The sequence below is a fragment of the Corvus moneduloides genome, chromosome 4, assembly GCF_009650955.1.
Source record: "Corvus moneduloides isolate bCorMon1 chromosome 4, bCorMon1.pri, whole genome shotgun sequence".
In the NCBI taxonomy this organism is placed as follows: domain Eukaryota; kingdom Metazoa; phylum Chordata; class Aves; order Passeriformes; family Corvidae; genus Corvus; species Corvus moneduloides.
The window spans coordinates 30,345,534-30,373,453 of NC_045479.1; the positions used below are offsets into that span (position 1 = coordinate 30,345,534).

The 27,920-nt window shown below is 40.0% G+C and overlaps 1 protein-coding gene across 2 annotated transcripts in view; it reads left to right on the forward strand.

The window, feature by feature from the left end:
• The first annotated feature begins 559 nt into the window (after positions 1–559).
• Positions 560–27,920, forward strand: part of EEA1 (early endosome antigen 1) — a 64,135-nt gene continuing 36,774 nt past the window's right edge. Inside the window, exons 1-7 of one of the 2 annotated variants that reach the window (XM_032107849.1) lie at positions 560–675; positions 8,630–8,722; positions 11,255–11,377; positions 22,097–22,224; positions 26,009–26,063; positions 26,187–26,252; positions 27,075–27,114. In XM_032107849.1, coding sequence (XP_031963740.1) covers positions 652–675; positions 8,630–8,722; positions 11,255–11,377; positions 22,097–22,224; positions 26,009–26,063; positions 26,187–26,252; positions 27,075–27,114 — 529 coding nt within the window. In that variant the 5' untranslated portion in view covers positions 560–651. The remainder of the gene's footprint in view (positions 676–8,629; positions 8,723–11,254; positions 11,378–22,096; positions 22,225–26,008; positions 26,064–26,186; positions 26,253–27,074; positions 27,115–27,920) is intronic. The other variant, XM_032107850.1, reaches the window with a different exon arrangement.

Below are 27,920 nucleotides of genomic sequence, written 5' to 3' on the forward strand. Positions count from 1 at the left end.
TTTCAATGCCGCACGAGTAACAAACAACACGGCGCTGCACTTGCGCTTCGCCTCCTTCTGTGAGCCCCCGGCTGCAAGCTCAAACTACAGTCCTTTTCCTTCTCTCGGCCGATGCCAGATTGATGCCAGTAGTAAGGGGCCCGCAGCTGTCGGGTGCCTGGGGCACCCCCAGAAGGGAAGAACGGCCGAGGGCAGACACACCGCCGCCCTCCCTTCTCCCCCGCCCTCAGCAACCAGGACGCGTCTCGGGCGGCGGAGATCCCGGGCACAGCGCAGGGACACAGCGAGAGCAGCGGCGCTGGGCCCGGTGCGGCAGGAAGGAGCCCGGCCCGAGCCCCCGCGGAGCGATCGGGGCGCAGAACCCATCCAGTCCCGGGGGCAGCCCCCGCCGGCTCGGCGCGCTCCGCGCCTCTACCCCGTTTTGCCTTCCCCCGCTCCCCGAGGCCGGGAGGTGACCACAGCCCCGTCCCCGCGGGGCCCGCCCCTCCCCGGGCGGAGCGCGGCGGCTGCCCCGCCTCCCCGGCCGCGGCGCTGTCACGGGGCGACCGGGCCGCACCGGGCTCCTGCGGGGCGGGGCCGGCGCTGCGCGGGGCTCCGCGGCTTCCCTTCGGCCTGGCCGCGGCCGCCCGGCGGCATCTGCGCTCTACCACCATGTTCAGGCGGATTCTGCAGCGGGTAAGGCAGCGAGAGCCGCCCCAGCGGCGAGGGCGGCGTGCCATGCCGGTGCCCGTGCCGTGCCGGTGCCGCTTCCTGGTGCCGGCCGTGCTCGGAGCTGCGCTCCGTGCGGCGGAGCCGGAGCCACTGGCCCTGCCCGGCCCGTCCTGCGGCGCAGGATGCGTGTTAGGGCTGTCGCGGCCCCGGAGGCCGTGAGTTTGTCCGCCCCCGCCCCCTCGCCGGGGGACGGCCCGAGACCCGACGGGACGGGCCGGGCCCGCCATCCCGGCTGGGGGCGGTGTCGTCCCCCGGGCGGGGCGGAGGTGCTGGCGGCGGGCGGCTCCCCACGGCCGGGCCTGTCGGAGGGGCGAGGGGCGGCCCTGACCGGCGTGGCTCCTTTCCGTAGCGCGGCGGCGTCTCCGCCCGCCGCCTGCGCCCGTCGCCGCGGCTCGGCCGCCCGAGCGTAGGGCAGGATCAAGGGAAGCCCGGCCTGGGGAGAGCCGCCGCCGGGTCCCGCGGTGATTTCCTCAGGGGCCGGCAGGCAGCAGCTTCATAACGCCGAGAGCCAGCCCGGCAGCCACCGTCCGGCTGTCTCCTCTGTTTTAGGAACCGGCTTTTCCGGCAGCTCTGCCTGACTTGGAAAGCCAAGTTGTGACACTCGTTTATGAAACCCTTCTCGCTTGCTCAGATCCCCGCGCCGGTGCCGGTCGCCTTGCAGTTGGCCTGCGGCTCGGGTGGGAGCTGCCCGGAGGCGCTGGCGCAGGGCAGGTGCCGGCGCGGTCCCGCTCCGCGCGGCCGGCACGGCCGGCGCTCGGCGGGGGGATGCGCCCAAAAGGGTTGAGTCACGCCGGCGGTGGGCAGGCAGCGCTCCAGATCCCGCACCGCAAGAGAGCGGTTTCGGTGTTACCCAGGAGGCGCTCTCGGATAGAGGGGAAACCAGCTTCTCTCCCCGTATTATCTGCTGTTGCTTCCAAATCGTGCTGTCTATGTAACACCTCCGTGAAAGAGTGTTTTATTGGAAACGCTGGCTTGCTCTCCTTATCTGCCATGCAAAGAAGCGTTGCTACAAGAATGAAAGTTAACACAGGGGAAATAAAGTAAGCATACCACCAACTTTTTCAGTGTAAAGCATACCTCAGATTATTTTTCGGTCATAGACCCTGAGCAGGTGAAGATCTTGGTCTATTTGGAGCTTCGTGTTTACAAGGAAGAACTTCCTTCCTGAAATTTAATGTGAAGCCTGGCTAGCAAGCATGGAAACTTAGTACAGACCTAATTAAATATTGGCAGCAGTTAACTGGGTGTTTATTGGTTCTGAGAAACACCAGGCCATCAAGGAAGGCTTCTATGAGAGAGGAAAAAGCTTCATACAGTGCCAAAGGATATTTGCCCCAAGTATGAATTCAGCTAAACATGTCTTATAAAAAGCTGAAGTCAGTGCAAAAGTTTCTGTGTGAGAAACAGACATCTTTTCCAAAAAGATTGAACAAATAGTTGTTTTCCAGTTGCTCCTGAAAATTATAGGATTACAGGAGAGCTGATTTTCAAGAAAGATGAAACAGACTTCTTCCTGCCCAAAAATGGAATAGAGAAATGCCAAGATTTTTGGAGGTGTTAACCTTTTAACTGCAGAAAATAGCCATGCTTTTAAAAATTCACCTCGTACTAAAAGGGGCTTTAGACATTTTGTAAAAGTAGTGATTGCGTGCACAACCTCGTACATACATACTATTTTGACTTGCAGTCTGGTTGGCAAACTGAAAAATACTTCTGCTGTACTTTGGTATTAAAGATGAACCTTAGGTTTATGTCATATATTTTCATAAAGATCATAGTTATTAATATCTTTCATGTGTCTCGTGCATTAATTTGAAGCATAAGGAGCCTCTTGACCCTTTTATTGTCCATCATTTGTATAGCTGACAAAAACCCCCTGCCTTTCTGTCACTGAAACATAGTTTCTTGCATACCTATTTGGTTTGTTATATGATTATATAGGTGATGCCAGCCTTTCTAGACAGAGAGCTAGTCATTAATGGTAGTATAACTTGAGTTATAAAAGTAGGTTTTTAAAAAAAGGAATTCTTTATTACATTCCTTTTGTTGTAACTCAGCTGGCTGACACGCTGCAAAGGAGGAAGACAACAGCTACAAAGATATGGTGTATAGTTTTAGTTATCTATCTGAAATTCTGATGCCTGAAGTTTCAAAACATCAGATGTTTCTTTTTTATACTACTTCTCTACCTTGATCACCTTTTTATTTCTTCCACAATTGTAATTTCTGTTTAAAAGCATCTTCACAGTGACTTTGAGTGACATATTTTCAAAGTAGAAAGTATTATATACTAAACATTACTCATTTAGTTTTTGAGGTTAGTAGCTCCTTGTTGTCTTTAACTAGCTCCTTATTTTACATCCTTTCCCTACAAGTTGTTTCTAAATTTTATGTGTGTTTTCACATAATGACATGTCAGGGACATGTCAGGGATCCACCTGTTTTGTATGTTTGCACCATAAAACCCCCTTTCGTACATTGTTGCCACTTCCTGGTTTCATGCATTGTTCATCACGCTGATCTAGAAAACGGTAGGTTTTCCCAAAAGACATCTGTGTGGAATGTCCGCGACACAACTGTCCTGCTCAAGTAGTTTGATTTTTGTCAGTGGATTCCTTGGAGAGCAGTCTTTTCTTCATTGTGCTCAACTCCAAATGCCCTTTGTGGGCATTGTGTCATCTGTCTCTTGTTAACCTACTAGCGAGGCAGTGGCAGTTGCCTCTGGCCTGTTAAAGCAGAGCTCACTTCTTATATTTGAAGAAGGGGGCATTTATTTTCAGCTGATAGAAAACTGATTACTTTGACCTCCTTCTGAGCCTTCTTCCCATAGCTCATGATTTTTTAGTGAACGACTCATCTATTGGACCAACGTGACTGCTATTTACGTATTTACGTTTGTTTTTGTCTTCATTATGTGTCTTTAAATGTTGGCAACTGTGCTGTGTTTGAGTGCTCTCTGTTGCTCTCTCTGTTCCTCTATTGCTTTCTGTTTCTTCGAGTTTTTGGTCTTGACATCTTGGTGTCTGGGGGAGAACAGGGCTTTGCAGACATTTCTGTAGCTCAGGTAGTACAGTCACCTTTTCTCTTACTCCAAGCTCAGGCATTTCAGAGATATTTACTTGTCTGAAATCATTGCACCTCATGCTCGATTTACAGTTTTCTTTTTACATTTATAATTGCAGGGCTCACTAGATAACATGTTTACTTGGATAGATGCTGAACTGCAGCTGTGCTTCTGCCCTCTCCCCAGGAGTCAAAGGGAGCATGTGTGCCTCTTCCTGGGCACAAAGTCTGCTTGTGTGATGGCATGATGGGAAAGAAAAAGCTTTATGCCCTCTGAAGTCAGGAGTCATTTCATTTTACAGAGTCATAAAGTAGCGTCACACTGCTTTAGAAGTAAATGGTGTTACTGTTCTGTGTGGCAAAATACCCTGTTCCTAGCACTGAGAGTTCTTTGGTAACAAGGGCTTTGGCCTTCTTACCTTCTCATTTTTGTGTCTTGTTTGTTGCTTCAGGATGTTTTTATGGTTGTAGTAGTACCCTTATGTAGTATTTAAATCTGTGCTGGAAAAACTGTTAAATCTGTATTTGCTCTCATTTTCTCAAGGCTTTATCTATCTTCAAAGGTTTTAATTTATTCTGAATTTAAAACTGCTGAAAAGAGTATTCTAACTGAAAGGGATGTAGCTATAGACAGATAAATGACTATGCAAAAATGACACGGTAGTGGTCCATATTTATACTCCCTCATTTTAAAGCATTAGCTCAACTCATTCATTATATAATTTTCTACTCTCTTTCAGAAAACAAGCTGCAATCATTGTCATCCTTTTTGTTGTTAATGATGTTTCTTTATATTAGCTTGCAGTTTTGAGAAAACACAGAGAACAGCATTATGAAGTTTAGCATATTACTTCTACAACTCTAGGGCTAGCAGTAGAAACATGCTTCTCTGCAAAGTAAACAAATATAACTGACAACTAGGAGAGAAATATGCTGGATCAAAGACTAACTTTGCATCAGTCTTTCAACTCCAGGCATGCCTTCAAGTGTCAAATGTTAATTTTGTAATTGTGCACACACAATTCCACACAATTGTGCCTGTGTGGAAATTTTCTTTTCCTCTGGGATTAGTAAGTCATTCATTTGCTCCCCTGTATAGGCCATCTGAAAACAAAGAATGTCATTCTGAGTCTTTTTGTAGATCACAAAGTCCAAATTGTTCAATATGTTGTGATTCTTTTTTTTTAAGGGAATGTGATACCACAGTGGTATATGAGCATAGCTTAACTGTGTGTGTGAACCAATTTGATCGTGCAATGATTGATTAAAAAAAGACATTCCCAATGCCCCATTCTTTATTTGGATGGTGAAGGATGTTTCAATTACATTACAACCTTAAAAGATAAGTTAATTTCATTTTTGATCTTGGCTTCCATAATATTAATCCAATTTTGTATTTAATTTTTCTTGCTACCCTGTATATTTTGCAAACGAATACTATGGACTATAACTTGAAAGTTACTTAATGACCTCTTCCCACTCTTCTTTCCCACGTGTGGCACTCACCAGAAAATGTCACCATTTGTACTAAGCTTTCTAAATCCATCTTGGAATTATGCTTTCTCTTTTAAAGAGCACACACTGATTTTTGAAATGTTAAAAGGATTTTACCAGGTACTGTGTAATAATTTCTGTCATACAATGCATGCAATGATACATCCCATCCAGTGCTTATTAGTGTGATTATAGCATGTCTGAAGTGTTTCATAAAGCAAGTCCTTTAATCAATCATGGAGTAATAACAGTGTACAGTGGCGTAATAACAGAAGAGCTTGCATCCTGGAGGTTGTAATAATCTCAAATTTGTAGTGCTGGAACTAGCAGAACTTAATATGCAAATCTCATTGTGAAATGGAGTCAACTCTGGGGTGAAATGGGATGGGCAATTAACAGTGTATGGTAGTGTTGTGTAAGGAGTTATATGAGGTGAAGAAAATATTGTGTTAATTGTTGCAGAAGGTTCTTGGGTTTGGGACAAAATGATTCATTAAGTGTGCTGAAAGTGTACGTTCAGATATTGCAGAAGTGGAGGTAGATGCTGCCTATCTAAAGAGACAGTTGGACCATCTCTTAGTGCCACTGAAACATTAGATGCAGTATTCTAACTTACCTGTCTTCCTGGGAAACCTGGCTACTACTTACCATTTATTTTAGATACTATTCTTCTGACTGTCAATGGAACACAATCCACATGTTCATTAATGGAGTTACTTGCATTTCAAAGCTTTCCTGTGGGATGTGTGTTTCTGTGGGCAGCACTTCTTAGGCTACAGAGCAATTGGGGCAGGCAGGAGCTCAGGGGCTCCCTAGTCTGAACAGTGAACAGGATCAGCTTAGAGGTCAAGAGCAAGTTGCTCAAGCCTGTCTCACAGGAACAGCTGTTCTTTACATCCAGTAGGAATCTCTCATTTCAGTTTTTGTGTCTGGGCCTCCCACTGTGTGCTGCTTAGACCAGCCTGGCTTCCTCTTTTTGATGGTCTCTTCATGGGTGGTGGTGTGGCTGCTGTTTGGCCCTCCCAAAGCTGTCTCTACTTCCACACTGAGCCAGCCCTGTTCCCTAGGCTTCTCCCACAGGTCAGGTGCTTCATCCCCAGATGTGTTGGTGGCCTTTTGCTAAACTCACACTGGTTTATCAGTGTTCTCCCTGGACTGGGAAAGCAGTATTTCGATGTGGTCCAGTGGGTGCTGGACAGTGGGGAATAATCACTTCCCTTGATCAGTTGGTTGGGCTCCTTGTTAACAAAATCCAGGCTTCTGGCAGCCCTCTGTGCACACAGGGCATGCTGCGGGCTCCTGTTCAGCTTGCTGACGTACACGAGGCCTCGGTCCTTTTCAGCAGATAGACCTCTGTTACTGCCAGGAGTTTTCCTTCCCTGGAACAGGAGTCTGCATTTGTCCCTGTTGAATTGCATAGGGTTCCCCTTGGCCTATTGCTCCAGGCATTTCCAGGTCCCTCTGAGTGGCAACTCTGCCCTTGAGTGTATCAGCTGGTCCTCCCAGTTTGATGTCATGTGGAAACTTGAAGAGTGTGCACCTGTGGTCCGTGATGGGATGTACCTTGTTTACTGTCTGTATCAGTGACCCTGGGAAGAAGTACCAGTGCCTTCACTTTGACATGTTTTGCATGTGTATCGTATCTCTTTTTACCCCCTTTTTTGCCTCTCCTGTTACTAACTTGCAGAGCTTGCATCACCTTTCCTCTTGCTTTTGTATGCTGTATTAGAAGGAAATTGTGTTCATATTTTCTTTAGGAATACAGTACAGCTAACATGAAAAGACATGGAGTAGGAAAAACAGAGTATGTTGATTACTTAACTGATGACCTCAGAGAAGGCTGGAGTGAGAAGATATGGTTGTCTTCTCTTACTGTCACCAGCCCCCATAGCTTGGTGTTTCACTCCTTCTCATTTCCCTTTGGCCAGTCTTCAGAGCCTTTTCAAAACTGAAATGTATTTCACTGGGAATTAAGTCCTTAATCAGTAAACTTGACCTGTTAATGACATTTTTTTTAGGTTTGATTAATAATAAAAGGCTGTTATCTTTGTTATCTTTGCTGTCTTTGCTGTTATCTTTTTATCTATGAAAGTTGACAATAGAACATTCTTTTTAAAACAAAGCAGGAAAATGTACTTAATTTTCAAAGAATGGAAAATCATGTGTGCTGCAGATACCTTGTAAGAGGTTATATAACTGATTTGTCTTCAAAAAGAGGATATATTTGAGCAAGAAAATTCTTCTCCAAATAAGATTTTGGAGGCACCAAGATCTAGAAACTAAAACTCTTTCCTTCTCTCTGTAGATTTCAATCTATATATTTAAATTCTTTATCTTTATCCTCTTATATTAAATTATAAAATCCTTTTTAACATTATAAGTATTTCCAGATATGCTACTGCAGTATTTTAGCCTTACTTTATCCCATTTGAGATTGTCATACTAGAATTATATGGTAACTTTTTGTTCTTTGTTTAAACTAGGATTGCATATACATATTGAGATAATTTTTAAATGATGTTTGCTTTGAGAATGCTTACTTTTCTGCCATCAGTCAAGCAGACATTTTGGAGATGAGTAAGAGAAGTTAAATCAAATTTAAATCAAAGTTACAGTTAAATAAGGATTATAAGATACAATCCATCTACCCAGATTTTGAATCATGTAGTATTTAAAGTTTACTTGCTTATCTGTCTGTAGTTTCAAATCAGTAGTTGTTTTGATTTTCAGCATATTCATAGGAGTATATCTTTATAGGTTTTCTTACTGATTAGCATGTTTTAACTTTACCACAGGCTTGATTATTATTTTTATTCTTTTCCACATCAAGGCAGTGTACCTGCTTGTGTGCTAGTTGAATCAGCAGGGTCCTTAAACTTTAGTCTTCTGTCTTTCATATGTTTAAAGCTCGTCCAGAATGTAGACAAGTTATCAAGAAAGTATGATGATACTAGTTTACTACTTCTGAAAAACTTTTTAATTTCTAGTGTTTTCCTATAGGATATAGCAACTTAATTTAACATCACCAAGAGTGATACAAGGGCCAGGAGTTTAGCCAAAGTTTTTGTGTTGTGTTGAGCATTCATGAGAGGAGGTGTTTTAAAATCCTGGCTTTTGCTTCTGGTATCTGCTTGGTTTTTTATGGAGAGTGTTGGATAGAAGCTTTTGTTGAAGTGTTGTGCTGAAAATTACATAATTGCTTGTCAGCTTGTTCACTTCATTACTCTTGTGGAGGGAAAATACCTTTGTATTCCAAGAAGTAGAAGAGAGGCCTTTGCATAGGATATGTACTGTGCTTTATTAAATATTTATTAAATATTAAAATGTAGGCTCTCATTTTTCTCTTCCCCATCTATTTCAGACTCCAGGTAGAGGTGGGTCTCAGAGTTCAGATTCGGATTCATCTGCCACACCTGGAAATGCCGTGGACGTGAACAATGAAGGCTCCTCAGAGGTACTGTGCACCGTACACGGGACTCGTGTCTTAAACCTTGGGTGCTGTTTCTCTGCTCCATGAAACTGTTGGGAGTAACTTTTGATGATCTTCCTAAATAAATACTATACTAAATAAATACTTGTAAATGTTGTCTTCTAAATGTTGTTTGTTATTTAAATAAAAAAAGAAAGACTAGGCCATGTTTATATGTAACTATTAATTAGGCTTATCTCTCCAAGTGGTCACAAGCAATCCTTCCTGTAGTTCTAGACATGAATTATTAAAATTAAAAGCAATTAGATGTAAGCTTAAGACTCCTTGTTAATAAATCTTTCATGAGAGCTGCAAAAAACAAGTCTTGACATTTTATCATGCTTGTACTCCATTTTCGTCTTGCTTCTGCTAAGCTATAATGTATACTGGAAACCTCTTCCTTCTTGTGAAATATCAAACATATTGGGTTTTGCTTGGTGTTGGAGTATAAATCCTCTCAGTTTTTCATGGTCTGTATGCCATACTTAATCAGCAGAATAAGTTGTTGCTGCAATCCCATATTACAATGTCTTTGTATTTACAGTGTTGTCAGACATTAACGCTGAAAAATGCGAACTGACTTCACTGGCTGTTGAAGCTTGTTTGTGCTGATGTAGCCTTCTTACCTATCTCGAAAATGTTTTGAGCTTAACATACAAATACAGTGCAAGGTTAATTACCCCTATTACAGCATTAAAGGGAGCAAAGTGCCCTTTCTTACACTGAATAAAGTGTGTGAGGATTCAAATACTCCTGTGCATGATATGATGAAAGATAAGACAAACTTTCACCGTGCTGTTTAAAATCCTGTCTGTGCATCTGCTTGTTTCTTCTTTCTTGAATCCTTATTGCAGCCAATGTAATCAGACATTCCTTAATATTTTGCTGCATGTTCTACATGTCATATATTTTTGAGTCCAAATCTGTTTTGCGTGCATATTTAATCGCCCCTGAAGCAAATAAATATTCTTAAATTGCAGACTAAAATCTTATTACTTTTGTAGTTGATTAAGGGATAAAAAAGAGCAATGAGACAATTGCTTCTTTCTAAGATTTGGCTAAAATTGTACAATTCTGTTAACATGAGTGCAACATCGCACAGCTGGTGGGTGCTATAAGGTACCTCAGTACTAGTGGAGCGGTATTTTCTTGACATGGGATGAGCTTTCAGAGTGGTGGTGTGCCTGTACTATTGCCCTATTAGCTGTTCTTTCTATTGAGTCAAAACTGGGTCAGACCAAAGGCTGCTTTATCACTCTTGTTTGATATGCATGTGTTACATAAAGAAAGTATCTTTTAGTTGTCCATAACTCCATCATTTCTTGCATTGGGTATTATCCTTAGCGTAGAATTTCAAAGTCTGTTTGAAACTGAGTTCCGAACCTGGTGATGGGTTTTTAGATTCACATGTAATGCTACTGGAATCTGTTAGCCTTCCTTTTGCCTCACAGCTTGCCTGAGGTCTTGTCTTTCCTGGAGCTTCTCTTCAGGAGCACCATAGTTGGTCTCTGCAGAATTTTTGTTCTTTGTTTTATCATGATATTCCTACCTGGTTCTCCATTATTATACAGTCAGAAATCCAATAACTTGTTTTCACTCCAGTTTCTTGGCTAGATTTTCTAATTTGTGTTGTTGCAAGAGTCAAATGGATAATAATTATTAAATCTGTGCAGATTTGTACGTTTCCTTTCTCCTCAAACCGGGTTGAAATAAATCCTGATTTTTTAGAGCTGTAGTATGAAACAGAAGGAGTGGGGAAGTCTGAATTCAAACTGCTCAAGAAGAGGTAAAAATTTGCTTAAGTCCTGTCTGTGACCATGTTGGCACTTCAGGTCACACATAGACCCATAATGAAGTCTTTTATTCACTGTTCAATCTGCCCAAGGAGGAAACATTTGGGTCTATCTTACCTTTGTAGCTTAGGTCCCAGTGCAACTCTGTCTGTAGTACAGGGTTGCTAAATATTCCGTGCTTGCAGTGAGTCTACCAGTGAGATGATGCTTTCCTTAGTGTAATGTAACTGCATTAACTAGACAGGTTTGCCTCAGCTTCTCCTGCTGCTGTTACAAACTTGCTTATTAATTTATAGAGGCATTTCTGCAATCTCACTGCACCACTCTTCCCTCTTTCTCTGAAACATCTGAACCCCCTTATGGGAAACCTCACAATGGATGTGACGTGATGCCTTGTAATGCTCCATTCACAATTTGTCATGCAGCTTGTTCCTCTGTCACATGAAGGGGGTACCAAGAGTGTCTGGAAAACACACAATAGTATGCAGCATGGTCCTAGTTTTTAAGGCATATTTTAGATTTATTTATTTTCATGCCCTTGGTCACTGTTCCTTCTTGCTTTCTCTATGGTATGGTTTGCAAAAGTCCTCTCTCCAAAAGGAAAACAGACTTTGCTTTTGGTGCCTGTAGAGAGCTTTCAGCATAAGAATTCAAACTTTTGATTCCAGATCTGCATTTTTTTTGTCTTTATTAGTTTCTTAAAAAAAATATATACATTTCACAGGGCTTCATCTGTCCACTATGTATGAAAGTGTCTGTAACTCCCACTGATCTGTCTGAACATTACCAGAGTGAGCACGCTGGGACAGAAGGAAGACAGGAGCTTCGTGACCTCCCAGCTATTAGTGTGGGTCTTGTTTCTTTTGTTTACATAGTTTTGGTAATGGGCTGCTTTAAATGAACTACGTATTTTCTTGTGGCTTGGGTGTCAGCTTTTTAAATTGTTTCTTTTGATTCCTTGCTTAAATGCAATTTGATCTCATATGCATGATTCCAAAGTATACATTCAGCAGAAGAATTAATTAATATCTAGTTTTCTGATTTGCAGTTGTCTGGCACATGAGACATTTGCAGTATTGGAAGACTTGCAGTCACTGATATGTACACTTTTTTTTTTTAGCAGCTTTTGCTTGATTTTCTTATAAATAAGGCTATTTGCTTGTTTGGTTTGCTTCACATCAGACTCAGTATCATGATAAACATGGTGTTGGATCAGGCACATCCTTTGTGGAAAGAACTGTTTCGAGCCGTTATTAGTTAGCTGTTTTTTAATGCATATTTCTAATGCAAGGTAGGTACATTGGGTAAAAGAGGACTGAGGGTGGGAATATAAAAAAGTCTGAAGCTTCTTTCTTTGAACATGTTTAAGAGCTTATGTATTGCAGCAACATGATAAAAATAATTAGAAAAACAAATTTTTAATATATAATCTTACTGGATTTTTTTATGCCCCCAAGAAAATGCAAAGGCTGTTTCAGTTAATAGATGTAAATTGTAGTGAATTACTAAATTCTTCCAGTTGTGCAGTGTAAAACTGCACAATTAAAGCAAAATGTGTTTTTTTTATGCTCCAGAACTAGAATTTAGATTCTGTAAGTTAACAGCTTCCAGCTGTACAAGGCTATCTGATTCTTTTTGCTGCAAACCTTGAGAGAGTAGATTTGACTTCTGGGGGTAGGCAGCTTGCTGTGCACTAAATGGGTTTTTATAGAGGTGAAGTTTTGCATTGTTTCTGCCAGTGTTACTTTTGTTGAGTTTTGAAATCGAAGTGTTTTTTCTAGGATGTGCGTGTGATGTGATTTTATTGTGTTTGTTGTTATATGCATTTGCTAGGTAGTGCTTTTTTCCTTTCTTATACTTGGCATGTATTTGCAATGTATTTTTGAGGGAAAACTTTAAATTGTTGGATGTTACTCTCAGACAATGGAAGCAATCAATAAATTGATTATTCTAGAGATAACTTGAGATGCCATTTGAAGCGTGACTGTTAAAATAAGGAGGATCTGTGGTAAGACTGACCTGTGCTGCTCTCTTGGAGTGGTGTGGGACCTCCTCAGAGGCAGGACAACTTGAGTATGGCTTTTGATGGACTCCTCACTGCCTCTTGTTGAAGCAGAGGCTGTCAGTAGTGCTCTGTTGTCATCAAGTCAGCTTTTTATTTTCTTTATTATCTGGTCACAAAGCAAGTGCTGTACTTGAATAAGCTGTGGCATTCCTGATGTGATGGTGTCAGTAGATTTTGGGATGAGAGCAATCAGAGGTGTTTTGATAACCTGAAGAAGTTACTGTTTTATTTAAGTTGGTTGTGCTTAGCATATTTTATGGAGTTGTCTGCAAGGTTCTTGCCCACTTTGAATTTTTGTTTTTCCAGTGTCAGTTCCTTGGTCAGTACTTTTCACTTGTCAAGAGCTGATTGCAACTTTTTAACTTGATAAACTGTGTATTGAGTGTAGCACTTGAAATACAAATTCTAGCTGTTGCTGTTTCCTGTTGCTAAAGCTGTATTTCTTTGTACTGTGGTTCAGTAAGTATCTGTAAGAGGTGACAAGCAAAGAAAGCAAATACATGCATGGGTTTTTTTTCAATTTGATCTTTTATTATATCAGAATGCCTAGAAGCATTGAAAAAGTGGGGAATTCTGTTGATAGCTATTGTCAGTTACTAGTATGAAAAGTTTAAAATCCTTGACTACTGAGAAACTGATTGTTTGCTGATGGAAAATAATAGTTTGCATTTGTAGTGAACACTTTGAAGCAGCACCACAGCCGGGTTGTCACGCCTCCTTCAATCTTTCTGTTTCTGGGACAACTTTATAACAATGATACAATGTTGTCAATGTCCTCTTATGTAGCAGACATGGAACATTGCTCAGTTTGGCTTACTTAAACTGGTGTTTAGCGTTACTGCTTGTCCATAGTACTGGGAAAAGCCTTTTGTTGGAAACAGTGCTGAAGAAGCTTGTAAATTCAGGTTTTTTGCTAGTGAATTCTCCTTAAACAAGGAGATAGGATGTATTGCAAGGCCGGTGTTTGGTTACACTTTGTGAGACCTGAAAAATTGTTACTTGGTTAACAAAAGCTTTAGTACTTGCCTTAGATTTTACATATGGTTTCTTTGCTAACCCTTCTTCCACTGGTACACCTATCAGCTGATGAAAATTTTAGCAAGTCCGGTCATTTGCCCCTCTGTTCTCCATGCCCTTCGTTTTTCTCCGTCCTCCGTGCAGTGAGTGTTGGTCTGGTTTTTCAGTCCCAGGCACTCACACCTGCAGTGTCCTGTTGTGGGAAAGGATTTTTGCCACTTGCCTCCAACCTGATTTATGGCCATCTTCTTAAACAGCTCTCTGTGCAGCCCTCTTTTTCAAACTAGGGATTGAAACATGTGATGGCTGCTGAAAACATCAGTGTAATACTTTCACCTGCCCCCAAGCTGTGATGAAGCCTTTAAAAAATGTGTTTAAAATACAATGGCTTATTCAGCTGCAGGAATAACCACTAAAATGTTGGCAAATATCTGTCCATGTCCAACTTAACCAAACAAATGCTGTATGAAAGTCGCACGCATCGCCAAGTTCCCAAACATTGTTTCCCAACTTCTGTGTACACAGTGGTGTCACTAACAAAAGCTGTGTGACGACTTCTGTTTTGTTTTCTTTTTTTGAAAGGAACGGTACATTTCTAAACTGTGTCCAGCATTTCCTGACAATCTCTTTTGGACGTTCAGAGCATGTCAACAGTGAGTCAATACAGAGGCATAGTTTGAGACTTCCTGTCCTGTTTTTATCTGAGGCATCCAAAACAACCACTGTATGGTACCCCTGCAGAATTTAGAATACAGTGGCTGTTAATATGTGTTGTCTTATCTACCATTGGGCTAAATCTAAGACAATTTTTAAACAGTTCTTTTGGGTAGTCTTCATAACTTTCCAGATATTTAGTGAGAATGTGTTTCTTGGCTAATACAAGCAAGATATGACCATGATATTTTCTGAATAGGCTTTTCATAGCAGAATCACACAGAGTGTAAATTGGCATAGTAGTTGTGCAAAAACGTGGGGTTTTTATGTCAGTCTTTAAAAAGACCTCATTCTTTATGGTATTTTTTTCCTACTTGTCTCTTACTGTAGATGCAGTTGATTGAATCTTCTGTTTTTATGCATGCCCTTGGAATATTGTAGACTGTTACTGCACAGAACATCAGGTCAATGCTTTAATGCTGATATTTTATTCTCCTTCAGTTGCTTCTCAAATTAGGTTTTCACCTGTTTTCACCTCAACAGTACTTGCCTGCTTTGCACAGGAACAAAAATTATTGATGGAGTTAGATTAGTACATTAACTTCGTGCAACATCCGAACAGTATGAAGAGAATGAAGAATTAGAGATACTGATTTGATTTGACTTGGCCATGGAATATGGCTTTTCTTTAAGAAATAGAGATCCCACCAGATTAGAATTTCTAGTTCATGACAAAATTGTAGTCTTGTAGGTTGTGACACAATTGTAGCCTTACTCATCAATAGCAATAAAAACATAAGAGAACTGAATTAGAAATTATGTTGGAAGAATCCAACTTCTTTTCCAGGAAGACATCAATTCTGCAGTCTGGTAGAAAATACTATATAAATACACCTTTGCTCTCTTTGTCCAGAAATTTAAATACATACTTGTAAAATTGAAATGGGCTGCAGATCTTAATTATACTCAACATGACCTTTTTACCTACTTTTCTAATGATTAAATAGAGATGTTATCTGAGAAAGCCACTGTCATCTTACTGTGTACATAAACACAGAGGAAAGGGCTTTATCTGGTGAAAGACATGGAAAATGTCAACTCTATTTTCCTTTTAGCAATATGTAAAAAGAGTGACCTAATTTACTTATTCTTTAACTTAAAATATGTCATGATTTTTTTAAATCAATATGTAAGCCTTCTAAATAAATTATGATGTGTAGTCTTGCCCTTGCTGTCTAGGCAGACCGTTTAATCTGCTTCTGAGAACTTCCTGAGGATTCAGTTAATTGCTTTGATATATATTTGGAAAATACAATCTAGAAGCTACTTGATACATCTTTCAGCTCTGAAATATCACTCATGTTTCTCTCTGCTGGCCCTAAATATATACAGTTTCTGATCTTCCATCATGTAAAATTTTCAGACTTTAAATCACTGTGTAACTGGAGAATATCTGAGTTTTAGCTTGGACTTACTGTTTAAGTGCTGGTGAAGATGTGTATCTTGTATTGAGGAAAATTGTGGAGGTTCACCTGCAGTGGAAGAAACATGAATGGTGAGCTTACTTTCGCTTTTTTAAACATGCTGGACTTCATTCACATCATACAGCTTATTGTACCAATACAATTGTGTGAGAATTGCTAATGTAAGTGTGGATTCTGAGAGAAGGGCAAACATAGGTCATGGCCAGGAAGTGTTACAGCCCTGGGCTTGAATCACTGCAATTGGCTTTTTGTTCATGCAGCTCACTGGAAACAGGCTGTAGCTGGGGGTGCTGACCTGGTATTTCTGGAAGGTCAGTGGTGAAACTTAGATACTCAAATCTATTTAAACTTAAAGCCTAGTCATGTGAATGCCAAGCGTGTTAAAGTGCATCCTGGTTTTTGGTTTGGGCTAAGCTGTCCTATAGCATGTATATGGTAGAATAGTCATGAATGTTTTCCATATGGTAAAAGTGTCAGTTATCCTGAAATGATTCTGTGGGGTTTGTTTTTTGGAGTTGGGATTGGTGGAGGGTTTTTTTTTTTTTTTTTTTTTTTTGTGTCTTAGTTCTTAAATATTTTCCAAGCATGGAAAACAGTAAAGCAGTGAAGTTCCATGGTTCTCTAAGCTTGACTCATGACATAAGTGCTAGAATAAAAATACAAGATGTTGCAGAAGCTTTGTTTGTATTAGTAAATGTGCTATTTGAAGCTGTTTGTGCTGTATGGCTCTCTACCACACACAGCTGTAGATCAGCAGCAATCATAGCATCCTGAATAGGACCACTTATTCAATTCAATGCAGTTTTAAAGTGGGATTGACTACACTATCATCAGATATTGCTAGAAGGTGCTAAGGAAGCTGAGTTGCTATGGCTGTGGCTTTAAAACTTAAATAAGGTGCCGTATTTCTTGGATTCTAAGGACCTGAGCACATCTGAATTCCATCCTGTAAAAACTGTTTTGCCCATGGGACTGTCCTTCAAGAGGTGTCATCTTTCTGCCAGACAACTCCAGTTTTAATTTATGAAAAAGGAACTTTGAGTAAAGTAAACTGTGCTCTCACTCATTAACTAATTAAGACAAGATTTCATATTGGCTCTAAAAGACCATTTCATTAAAGCTCAGGGCAAAAGGAGAGCAGTTGGCAGATGAAGAGAGATTGAATGCATCTATATATAGATGTCTCAGGCTCCAGTTACTGGTGATGGAGTCCTGGGAGCTGTTATGCTGACCTTACCTAAGGTATACACATTTGTTAAGTTGGATGACTAGTTTCTTGCTCCATTAACTGTGTTGAATAGCTCTGCATTGGTAGTGATTGGGGAGTAGACATCTACATGTAAATGTTGGGGTTTTTTTAAACCTCAGTTGGGAGCCTTCAGCTGATGAAAAGAAAAATCATTAAAAATAAGACAATATTCTGAAAAGGCTGAAATTTTCAAAATACTTCTTTACACAGTCAACTCCATCACCCCTAGTCCTACAGAGTAATATAAGGAGAAGACAGAAACCCAGAACCATTCATTCCTACACACTCATTTTTCTGTTACATAAACTATTTCTGCATCCACTTTAAAACAGTGTGAGGATTAGGAGGATTCTGTGGTAGCCTGCAGTTGGTCTGGTTGTGCTCATGTCTGCCTGTGGGTCTGTGCCCTGCTTCTGCTGGGCACTGTGTTTGAATGTTGTAGGCGAAAGTTCTTACAATAGTTAATAGTTCTGTAAATTATTTTGGTACAAAAAACCCTCAAACCCCATGCTAGTTTTTGTAGCAAGAGTTTCCTTCCAGTGTTGCTTTTAGTATCCTGACATACTTCCTAAAGAATGCTGTCTTAATGATTCATACAAATATTAATGTTCCCAGAAAGAAATAATTTACCTTGAATGGCTTTAAGGAGATAGAGCACTGAGAAGCTTAACTTTATCAAGCCTGAAAGTAAATCTCAACTATTAGAGAGAAAAAATTGTTTTTTGTTCTTTTGGCTTATTTGTAAGTCTATCTTGAGAAAGGCAAGTAAAAAAGCTTCTGGTGCTTTCACAGAGTCTGAGATCTTTGGTGAAATTTGGCATTACAACTCAAGCTGAGGCAAGATGCTTTCCCACAAAAATTCTATGTAGCGGTTTCTGTTCTGCTGTGAGTGAAACCCATGTGTTTTGGATTCTTTGCACTGAGGAAGGCCTGTTGCACTGCAAACAGCATGTTGCCCTGGTGGTGCTTGATGCTTGGCATGGCTCCTGGGCATCTACCTCAAAGAGGAACATTTCCCTTGGGAACAGAAAATTGGGATTTGAAGTTTAGCATCTCACTCATTCTCATTGGAATGCCTGGACCACTGGGCCAGGGGCTATTTTGTGTTTTAAGTTCTGTGCTGTCTCCTAGCTGGTTTTTTGTGCACGTATATTGGGGTTTTGTTTGAATGCCTTTTCTTTTTTTTTAACTGTTCTTTCTGAGTATTGCTTCAGAAATTCTGTGGTGATCTCAAGAATGCTTTCCTGACAAAAACTAGTGCATGTAGTTGTTGTGGTTTTATTTTTGTTTTCTTTGAACTGAGAGGCATCTGCAAAAATCTTTGAATTCAATAAATTGTCATTTCCTGGTGAGAAGATTCTCTCTTTATAAAAACAAAGCCAAGTAATCATCATTTAACTTCTTTTAGGCTCTTTTCTTCCTGTGTAAAGTGAAAGATAAAACCCAACTAGAAATATCAGCTAGGGAATCATGAGTTGTGGTGCAGCACTGAAGGAACTGTAAGTGATGTCTTTGCTTTTATTAAATGAAGAATGTGAGATACCTTTTGCTTTTCCGTGGCTGTGCTTTATGCAAAGTAATCCCTAAGTGCGTGTTTAAAGGAAACTGAGCAAAAGTCAAGGTACTCTCATACTTGCTTCTTCTGTAAAGGCATCTAGTTAGCTACCTTAATGTTAGTTAAGGTACCCAGGTGCAGGCTTACTGGGAAGGATGCCTCAGCTCCTGCCCCAAGCTGTGATGACCAGTATTGCATCTCTTGTGTGTAGCTACACAGTCTCCTCTTTACCCAAGACAGACGTGGTCCTGATGTACAAATATGTTGGACCTGATATAAATTCCTTGAAATTGACAAAAATGTTCACTAAATTTAAGCATCTCAGACCATCAAGTTTCTTCCCCTCTTCTTACATGTTTGTCTTTTGAATAGTAAAATACACTTTTGAACATATTTGCAAAGTTAATCTCAAGGTGATACTGAGAGAGATTTTTTATTTGTTTGTATTTAATTTTAATTTTTTTTAAGAGATAAAATTAGTTATCCACCAACCCAGTTTTCCAAACAAGATAGCCACTGGGGCTGATAGTTACAGGTCCGGGAAGCCTATATACTTCTGCCTTTTACTGCCTGGTACCAGGAAGATCCTGATGATTCTGGTTTTCCTACTCTAAAGAGAACTGAATTAGTGCTGCTGACATCAGAGTCAACACTGGGTATTATCAGCCTGTGAGATGCAGCTGGTGCCTGGGTTCATGCAGTTTAAGGCTCTGATGTATGAGTGTTAGTGCCTGCATCTGTAGGAGCTGGTGCTCCTGCCCACCTCTGTACAGGAAAGATGACATTTCCCATGGCAGGGGCACCTTGTTGCAGAAGGGTGACACCTCACTCTGTTAGAGCCTGTGTGTCAGACCTCTAGAAAAAGCTGCATTAAATTAAGGGTGCATGTGAGACCTGACTCCAACAGTGCCAGGTCCCCCAAAACTGAGGCCAGCCATGATCGTGGCAGTGCTGGTGGAGAGCCTGGGACTGGTGGGTGATGCACTCTGTGTCGCTGCCTGTGTGAGAGGAAGGCAGTTTCTACCAAGAAGAAGAGGAGGTTTTGTCCCCCTCTGCTGATAACAGCTTCCTCCCAGAGCTCCCATCCACCCTGCAGGCTCACAACTACAGCACGTTCCCTTGGCTCAGCAGCTCTGCTCTGCCTCTGGCCCCTTGTCCTTGTGGACTTTGCCTTCAAATCTGCCTGCCTGGGAAATCTTGGCTGGCTTTGCCCAATAATTGAGATGAATGATTGCTGTCCCCCTGGGCTAACTGCACATGTAAGCTATTCTTTCCTCTTCTCCAGGGCTCCTCTTTCCACAGAATAAACCCCAAGCAAAATAAAACCACAAACAAACAAAAAACAAACACAAAACCCAAAAAACCCCCAACCAAACAAAAACCCAAACAAAAATAACAACAACAGCAAAAAACCTAGCAAAGAAACAGACTTTGCTGTTTAAATAAAAAGAAGTAAAGGGCCAAAGGAAGGAGAGGCCAGAGCAATTTTCTACACTCATTCTTTCTAGATGCGCTTACTGGAATTATGAGAACCATATAGTTTTCTCTATGAAACAGCAGACCTTCCCATCACTGAGAAACTAAGCATAACACTGAGAACTGCTTAGTAGAGTTTCATCCCAAAAGGATGCTGTTGCACTCTGATTGTATGAAACTGCTTTCATATTGACCTACTAGGAAAAAAACCCAATCCCGTATTATGTGACCCCTATGGTTCATTGCCATTTGCTGTGTGCTAGGAAGCTCCCTCTGGTTCTTGCACTCAGAGTGACTCTCACTGGCATCATATGCTAATTGTATCAGATAAACATTACTGGGAACCTAATAGCTGAACAAATTTTCTGTAGCTGTTTTGGCATGTATGCTTATATATGAGTTAACTTGGTTTAATCTGGAGTGAAACTGTGCTGATCAACTCTGCGAATAAATAAATGGTTGTTAAGGTTAAATGCCTGTTTCCTGCTTAGGAAAGAGTATACTGTTTTGTTTGGTCTAGTTGTAACAAAGCTAGTTTTCCATATGGTATGTGGTGGACTTGACAAGCAACTGTATTTAGTAATTAATTTCTGAAACACTAAATAAATTATAGAAGTTATGAAGGCTCTGTTCAAAGCTGTGGCTGCATTTGAGTAGTTGGACATGGTAGTTTTCTTGGGTTAAAACCATGTAAATGTTAGGTTGTTGTTAATGAAACAAAATACTATGAATGCCAAGTTAATAAATGAGTGCTGTTGTGGTTATCAACATACACATTCGGTATATTTACTTTGTGCTAATATTTAAAGTGTTGTGGCTTGTCCATTAGCATCCAAATGCAAAGTGTCAAAATTCTTCATGTGTTGTCATAAATCTTGTGGGAGCCTGTTCTAGGTGAAGTGTGATAATCCCATTTAGAGGAGTAATCTCATCTTGGATACTGGAGAGCCTTGGTTTAGTGTTGGAGCACACTACAATTTGTAGTGGCATAAAAAACTTAAGGATAACATCTAAATGTAAAAATGCATATTTGAAATGAATTAAAGAAACAGAGGGCCTTAAAAAATTTAAAGACAGGCACCCCACTTACACGAGGCCCCTTTTGCACTGCTTGGATTTATAGGGAGCCATTAATGTGAGACGAGGTTTTTAGCTCTTACTCTAAAATGTCTCAGTGTTGCTACTGTGTTACATTATGGGCTTAAATGTAGATGGAAATTGGGCTCTGGCTTGGCACGATAACCACATGAGTGAGGAACCAGTATAAAGTCCAGCAGTCAACACCAGATGTAATAAACTGTGAAAAATGAGGTGGATGGTACTTCTGGTAAGTGGCAGCCTGGACACTCCACAAATGTTGAGAGATACATAAAGATGTGCATAACACTTACTGTTTTCATTTGTGGGCTAATGGGTAGAGCGAGGGCATAGATCTGCTCAATTTCCACTCTGGTAAGCCTATAGTATATATGCTGGAAAGAAAATGGATGATATATGATTCTTACAGCTGTGGAGATCTGATTTTCTTAATGTGGTATTTATCTGAATGGCATTTATCAATTAATTCTATGAAAGGTAAAAAGTGATTCTTAGTTGTCTGGCCTATATTAAAATCAGTAGTTTCAATATGGAGGTAATTGGTTATGAATAACTGTGCTTTAGAGAGGGTCTTCATATCCCTTTTAAAGACCAAACTCTAGATGCTACCTTCTATTTGGAATAAGAATGTGGTTTTATGAAAAGTTGTATGGAAAATTATTTTGTTGGATGGGGGGCAGGGAAGAAATTGCAGAGCAGTCCTTTTTATTTTGCTAAATAAAATTTTGTTGCTAGTACGTAATGCTGTTGGGGAAAAAAACTCACTGAATGGAATATGACTTTTGTAGGCATTTTCTAACTTTTTAATTGCAGAAACTGTTATCAGAGCATGCAAGAATTACAATGAATCTTCAAAATTGCATTTACTACTTCTTAAATGTGCAAGCAATTTACAGTTATGTATAAAAATAAGGTGGAAAAAAGCCCGTCTCTCATACTTTTTTGTGTGTTTTTCCTTTTTGTAATAGGGCTTTATTTGTCCTCTCTGTATGAAGTCTCATGGATCAGCGGAGGAGCTGTTCAAGCACTATGAAGCAGTTCATAATTCTGGCATTGATTCAACTCATGGAGGGGAAGGTCATCTGTCACCAGAAAGGTGAAACACTACTCATTTGTGCATGTGCTTTTGTGCCAGTGTTGAGCTGCTTCTAGTTACACTGAAGGTGTTATTAATTTGAACTTACGTAGTCAAGTATTTAAATGTTCACGTCCCATTTGCAACTAGAATGAAAAGGCAGCTTGTAACTTACATTGTGTGATACTGATCTGACAGTAAGTGAAAATCAGATACGTGTGTTTATGATACTAAGCCACCTGTTTCTGATTCAGCTGACAATGCAATATTGCAGACCAGAATGATTTTTACAATTGTGGCAAAAGAAATACAGGTTCCTCCTAATTTCTGACAGAGAGCTGAAATATCATCATTAGAGAGTGGGGAGGACCACCCTAACGATATAGGAGAAACCCAATATTGTCCCTAGTTAATTAGGGTACTTACTGGGTAATTGCAATATCAGTATTTGCCTAAATAGCTTCCCTTATTACCTAGTTATTTGCAAATCGCAGAAGTTTCTGTCTGTGCCAGTAATTCTGCTGTTTTTCAGAAACTCCATGCTAATCTTCAGAAATCTCAATTAGTTTATTTGATTTTTTTTGTCAAAACTGTATTGTTAAATGCATCCCTAGGAAGCAAATCAGGTTGTTTTATTTTTGAGAGCAGCAGTATGTGGCAGGAACTGATAACGTGAAACTTTCTCTAGAAGTGTTTAACTGAGTAGTCTGTGTTGCTTTGGGAAGGATTTTCTTGCGGGTAAAATTTACGTAGGCTTCCTTTTGCTTCCTGCTAATTCTTCTTCTGCTCAGTGCTTGTTTTGCACTGTTGTAAATAGCCATCCATGGTGCTGTTTTGTCACACTCCCCTGGGCTCCTCCGATTTGTACTCAGGAGAGTCAGAGTGAGCAGCACAGAGGTACACAGCACATGACCCTGTGGCTTCTGCTGATCCTGGGAAGTACGCAGTTCAAATGTTTTGTCACAAGCAGAAATGTGACCCAAAATGACAAATAATTACATTGAAAGAAATACATACATTTATGTAACTAACTCAAGAGAGGGTGGCTCTTCAGTGAGAAAAGAGTGTGGAAGAGAACATGTTTCAGTTGTTATGCCAATGTAGATCTGCATCTCCCCAGTACTGAGCAAAGCTGGCAAGCCAGTAAGAGCCAGCATTAGCAGAGGTCTTGGATGACTCCTTCCTTGTGAATAGCTGGCTTCTCTCTCAGCTGCTGCTTCAAAAGAAATCAAAATTGGGCCTTTATAAAAGTGATAGGGTACTAGTGAAGTCATATTGGGCTTCTGATGTGCACATTTATTCAGTAATAAATACTTCTTCTCTTTAGGCCTGATTTAAGTCTTTTTGAAGTAATTCAACTTAGAACTGAAGTGATGCATTAGTAGGATAATAGCATTCATATGGGGGAATTATTGGTCATAACTATATTGTTTATATAGTTTATAAAATACTTACTTTATGGCTGCAAGTTTCCAATGTCAACCAGTTGTTGACTGGTGAAATATAGTTATTTTTTTCCCTGGCTCTTGACAGTATAAGGACAAGTAGTTTTGTTTCCTTTTACATAATTGAAAAAGTGGACAAGGTCAGGGAGTTTTGATGGAATGAAGGGAGTCTGGTGAGAGCCACATTGTAACACATGAGCTATATTTTCCTATTAGTGTGGCATTCTTTAATGCTACTCATTTGCATGCGTGCTTGAGAAGACTCTCATTCAACATAAATATGTTTTTCCAAGCCCTGGAATTCTGTATTAAAGAAATATTGCAGCCTGCAGCAGGGAGCCACTTCATTTGCTCTCCATGTGTGAAGCTTATTTGCAGTACTTAGGACCAAGACTGGGAGGTAAAATTCCATATTTAGTTAATAGGAAAAGTTAAGTACTGTGAATTACACAGTTTCCTCTTCCTCCCACTCCCCAGTAAACTATGATGAATAAGTTCCAAGAGTAAATCGTGTAACTCCCCCTAGTGTGATTCAGCAAGGCCGTCAGTACTCAGTACTAGGGTGGAGCCACTGGCATTAGAAGTGGGAAACCGAGTGGAGCATAATGAAAAGGCACTACGGATTTTCCAGATGGTAGACTCAGATGTACTGGGAGGAGGAAGCGATTGTCAGCCCTAGCAGAAAAGGAGATTTGGTGAGGACTTGGATGACGGGAAGAAAAGCAAAGTTACAGTGCCTGTAGTGATCCCTTACACTAATTCCTCCCATTCATTTTCCACTGGTTAAACTGAATTTAGGTTTCATCTTAAAACTGCCAAGGAAAATTTTCTTGGGGATACAAGGCAACTATTGTAGAAGGCTCCTTACATTACAAACTCTTCCCTTTCTCCTCCCCTCCACCTTCCCCTCTTCTACAAACTAGCTTTATACAACTCAAACCCTTTAATCTGCGGGGAGACCAGAGCATCTTAAATGGTTTGTATTGCAGGTCTGTTGTATGTTCAGCCCAACTGCAATACAGCTGTTTTCACCTGCTTGAGATTTTATTTATAATCTTAGATCTGAATCTTAGCTTATTTACTTACTCGTACTGGTGAGAAAGCAGCTCCCTCTTCTCCACCCACAACCAATGTACAGGTTTTAGAATACAGCTACACTTGCCTCAGTGAAGTTGTATTTGCAAAGCTCCAGTGAATGTCTCACACAGGCAGAATGATGTATACATAAAAAATTTTCCTCTGGAAAAAGTATATCTTCCAATATCCCATGTTTGTTTTGTCATTAAAATTGGTCCATGGAGTTCTTGCTCCACTGGTTCAAATGCATGTTTCACTTGCTACTTGATGACCCTGACCTGCTGTTAATATGCTAATGTAGATTGAATCTATTCGTCACCAGTTTAGCTAAGGAATAACTTGCTTTGGTGATTTCTTTTCTCCTAAGTATGAGATAATTTAAAAGAACATCTGTGGAGGAGGGGATAGTGCCCACCAGCAGCAATAAAATTGTATGGTATAAAACGGAGAGAATTTGTTGGCACTGGTACCCCCATGTATATATTCTGTGTACTCCTTAGTGTTGCCACTGTACAAACAATAAGAAAGAGTATTTTTGCATTATTTTAATGACCCTTGTATTCTTGATTTGGAGTGGCTGTATCTCAGTAATGCAACATTATCCTTGTGTGTATAGTTGTGCAACTCTGTAAGGAGACCTGTGATTTTGAAGGGTGCTATGTGAATCAATTACTAACAGTTATAGCCTTGGATCTTGTGTTCTTGCGTGGCTGGAGGCTTGAGCATGAAATTTGAGAATTTAAAATTCTAAAGCTTTAAATATTCAGACCATTAAGTGAATGTGTCTGTGGGGCATACCAAATTGCTATGTGGATGGAAAATTATGTAGCGGCATATTTCAGGAGTAAGATAGCATGCTGTCACTTAGCAGTGTTCCTTTACATGATATGGGAAGTGAAGGAGAATAAACCTGTCCTTTTTGTAGAAAGGCATGCAAAACAGTTAAATGTTCCAATGCATAGCTTTGTCATTCTGAACTCGTGGTTGAGCTGATGCAGTGATTTCGATTTACGTTCTGTTTTCATGAGACTTTTTTCATATCTATTTCTTACTTATCCATGTAATGTTTAGCATTTTTCAAGTGATGTGCAAAGTGATATTAATCTGCTTTGTTCCAAGTTTCAAAAAAATCTAAAAATAACTATTTATAATTATGTAAGTTATATTTATGCAGTACATGGCTATCAGTCCAGTTACTTAACACACATTACAACCTGTATGTAATTGACAAATTATAACCACTGTGTATTCATTTTCTCCACTCTGTGGATATATTTATTCAGAGATGAAGTATCACTGCTCCGACAAGAAGTCCAAGACTTGCAAGCTTCGCTGAAGGTTGGAAATGTATTTTACTTGCACTTGGTTCTTTGTTTCAAATTGAAGTGTTCCACTGTCTTAAGCAACCAAATTTATAGTCTCTCTCCCCATGTCCTTTTTTTTTGTCATTTTCCCCCTCAGGAGGAGAGATGGTATTCAGAAGAGCTGAAGAAAGAACTAGAGAAATTGCAGGGGCAGCGGCAGCAAGTAATTGCTTTAAAATACTTGAAGCAGGTTTATCGTCAGCATTGACATTGAAGATTAAAACCTTTTTTGTAAGGCACGTGGCCTGATTTAGTTAGTTCTGTAATTTAAATATTGACATGTTCTTGAAAACAAAGCTAGTTATCTCAGCACAATATAACTGTATATATAAATGTAAAGAACAAAGTTGGAATAGATAATGATTCTTCCATACTACTCACTACAAGTTCAGTTCAGACTTTTCCTTTTGTTGGGCTTATTCAGAACTCAGTTTATTAAATAAATAAATTGAATGTGGTATTTCACCTTTTATGAGAAAAGGCTATGAAGTCTTTCTTGTAAGAACTCTTGGAAAACAGCAGTGAGATTTCATAGGTATCCAGATGAGCTCAAAAAATAAGGCAAGGCAAATTGTGGTGTGTTGTGCCCTAAAGGGTATTTATTACTATGAGCTACTTAGATGCTGGATAGTTACAAACCTCAGAAATTGCTTTCTGACAAAACACCCTCTCAGGATGTACTTCTTGATGTCTGTAACCTCTGTTTTCAGGACAGATTTCTCTACTGAGGAAGGGAGGGGGAGGGGATTCCTACTGAAGTCTTACAAGTGGAACCTTAATAGTATCTATGAAATGAAAAGTCATCTTGGGCTTTTCCAGTCTTCCAGATATAACTGTTTGAATTCAGTTATTTTTATACTGCTGTGCAGTATTTGAGCACAGAAGTCTGTCAGATTTCCCTGTCTTTTCCAAAAAACGGATGAACTTTGGAAGTAGTAGTTTTTATTCCTACTGTCTAATGGTGCATTTATTCTGTTTTCTTAAGGATTCTAAGTCTGATGGATTGACAACAGCTACGTCTACAGGTGGCTAACATTTTATTATATTAATTTCTGCACTGCTTTGGAATTTATTTTGGTTTAGCTATTAAGTAAATTAGCACTTTTGGTAAATTAAAGAGCTAGAAAGCTGGAATGTTACAATTACTGGCAAAAAATTCCATTGTAAGATCTATGAAGAGCTCTTTGCCGTAAGCAATAGTCTGGGGAAATGTTCCAGGGGCTCAGGGTTTCAAATTTTTAGAAGTAAAACAGGAGTTCTCCTGAATCTAAAAGCAGTTCTCATGAGACATTTTGAACACTTTTAAAATAATTTCATATATTCAAGCAGTCAGATATATACTATAGCACTATACTATCTAAACTATAGCATTTTTCAGTGATGGTTTTATTTGGTGTTTTTCTGTGCTCATTGCTAACAAAGAAAACAATGAATTTTTTTTTTGTTTTGCAGACCCATAATTTTTGCTCTATGTTTTTCTCCATGAGGCACTCATAGAATAAAATTTTCCCTATTTGTACATCAACTATCTGACTGATATTGATTAAAGCTTTTAATTACAGTTCAGGGCTTGGAATTCAACAGCATGTTGCAGTGATCTGAAGGGCTATTTGTGACCAATGAAAACCAATATGTTCTTAATCCTGCAGAGTACTCAGCTAGTGACAGTGACATCATGCTTGCAGATACTTAACTTCAGTACAGTTGTTCACTTTGCTAAGATGGTTGGATGTTAAGGGATTTTGGATTGCATATTCACCTCTCGTGGTTAGTTATGGGCATGAAGAACTGTATTGTCCTAGTTCTTCTAGAAAATAATACTGTTCTTTTT